General features: G+C 34.6%; 1 protein-coding gene across 1 annotated transcript in view; it reads left to right on the forward strand.

The window, feature by feature from the left end:
* LOC101638328 (syndecan binding protein) overlaps nucleotides 1-2,467 on the forward strand; it is a 25,800-nt gene that overhangs the window by 7,884 nt on the left and 15,449 nt on the right. The window contains exons 2-3 of the mRNA XM_004697570.2: nucleotides 949-1,014; nucleotides 1,866-1,944. Coding sequence (XP_004697627.1) covers nucleotides 964-1,014; nucleotides 1,866-1,944 — 130 coding nt within the window. The 5' untranslated portion in view covers nucleotides 949-963. The remainder of the gene's footprint in view (nucleotides 1-948; nucleotides 1,015-1,865; nucleotides 1,945-2,467) is intronic.

Here is a 2,467-nt window from a genome sequence, read left to right on the forward strand (position 1 = left end):
CTCACTCTCTCACTCTCTCACTGCCTCACTCTCTCACTGCCTCACTCTCTCACTGTCTCACTCTCACTCACTCACTGACTCACTCACTGCCTCACTCACTGTCTCACTCTCTCACTGTCTCACTCACTCACTCACTGACTCACTCTCACTGTCTCACTCTCTCAAGAAAAAAAATTTTTTTTGGGATTTTATCATTTGATCTCCCTTATGATCCTTTAAATTTATTTTAGTTTTTAATATTTTCTGCTTTTCTTTTTCATTGAGGTTTTTATCTGTTTTAGTTTGTTAATGTTAGTTAAAACAAAATTTAAAAAAAATTCTGCATATGAAATCCAGAATAGGTAAATCTACGGAGACCCTAACTGGATTAATGGTTTCTTTGGGTAATGGCAGGGGAGACTGGGGGAAATTGGAAGTTAAAAATGATGAATTAGTATAAGAATGAAGAAACTGTTCAAAACTTTATTGTTCCAAACTTCCTAACAAATTGAACTGTTGAATTGTATGATAGGTGAATTATATGCCAGTAAAACTTTAAAAAAATCTATGATTGTTACAGTTCAACACAGGTAATAGAGGGATAAGAGGTATACTAGCAGTTATGCATTGGGCTGAGAGCTGTACGATCAGCAGTTTCAAACCTGCCCCCCTGAGCGAGAAAGGTAGGGCTTTCGGCTTCTGTTCGCAGCGGGTCGTTCTCTTGTGTCCTGTAGAGTTGGCGTGAGCTAGAATCGACTCGTAGGCAGTGAGGTTTTGTTTATTTGTTTAAATATTGCTTAGCATCTTGATATATGACCTAGGTATTTTTATGTTTTTTTAATGTGTGGTATAATATCAATGTTTCTAATGATGTACATTTACTATAACATACAAGAATATGTTGCTGGTTATATTACACTAAATTTTAATGACATTTCAATCAGACATTTTTATTTGTTCATTTTTTAGAAAAACTCTGCAAAAATGTCTTTGTATCCATCTCTTGAAGATCTGAAAGTAGACAAAGTAATTCAGGTATGTTTTCTTAAAATATACTGTGCCATAAATTGTAATTTTACATGAATGGTTCACAAAGTTCATGGAAAGATCCATTATACAATTCTATTAAACTTTTTGGTGTCTCCTTGAGCTGAAGCAAAAACTTTAATAGCAAGTGTATTAATTTTTTTATTCCGTAAAACTTGTGTTTAGTTTTATTAATTGCTAACTAAAACGTGGCGGCAAAATTTGTAATACGAGCTAAGGGGCCTGGGGTGGTGTTTCGTTTATTTAACCTTTTATCTTCATTCTTTAAAGCTTTGGTTTTAGACTAAAATTGCATACAACCTATCTATGTAAATTCATAAAATACTTTCTAACCATTTAGACCTTTCTTAGAAGGCCTGGTTATGCAGTGGGTTAAGTGTTGGGCTTTTGACTGCAAGGTTGCAGCTCAAACCCCCCAGCTGCTCAACGGGAGAAAGATGAGTCCATTTGACACCTTACAGGTTTAAAGTCTTGGGATACTGGTGTTGTGAATTGGAATTGACTTGTTGGCAGTGGACTTGGTTGAGAGTTCTCTGCTATTTTTTATTTTTTTTAATCATTGATATGACCACTTTGAAAAAAGGATTCTTAGCTGCTTTGAAGATGATTGACACTTTTACTTGAATTAGTAAAATAAGGTTTAAATGTGTGGTCATTTTAGAATGCATTTAAAACTCACTGATTAATAAGCAGCAGCATTATTTTACTAGTTCATAGCTATGTAGAAGTCCTTCATTTATATTGCAGTTCAGATATGTGAAATTTATCTTATAAATTACAGAAGAATTTTTCAGTTGTTCAAGGTATAGTTGTTAGACTTTTCTTATTTTCTTTCTTAGGCCCAAGCTGCCTTTTCAGCAAACCCTGCCAACCCAGCAATCCTGTCAGAAGCATCTGCTCCCCTCTCTCAGGATGGAAGTAGGTTGAAAGTTTGAGTTCATTCTCCTTGAACAGAAATCATTTAAGCTAAGTTTTGTTTTGTTTTTTTCCCCCTCAAGGATCTTTCAGTATTTCCACTTAAATTCTGATACACCTTTGCCCAAGCCATGTATTTTTGAAATCAGCACTTCAGGTTTTTTGGCATACAATCTGTTCTTAGTAATAAGAGGGGGGTTGGGGAATGTATATTTCAAAAATAGTCTAATTAAAGAGAGTGAGCTATGAATATGAAAATTTGTTTCAGGCTTAATGAAGGTTTATTTTAGTTTGATCATAAGTCCCTGATTAACTTATGCAAAAACCTTGCATATCACTAGTGGTTGAGCCATGCTATATATTGATTTTGGAACTTCTTCAACCTTTACCTTTGGGAAGGAAGTTTCTGAAATTCCCAGCCCACCTGTTGTAGGAGAACTTGCCAAACTTTGGATTCTCTACATTTCCTTTTCTTTGATCCTTTTTCCTATAAGCTTTATAAAAATTTTCACCTGAAATTTTTTTT

The sequence above is a fragment of the Echinops telfairi genome, unplaced genomic scaffold (assembly GCF_000313985.2).
Source record: "Echinops telfairi isolate 266 unplaced genomic scaffold, ASM31398v2 ScPeMD7_1;HRSCAF=3_0, whole genome shotgun sequence".
NCBI classification, from domain to species: Eukaryota; Metazoa; Chordata; class Mammalia; order Afrosoricida; family Tenrecidae; genus Echinops; species Echinops telfairi.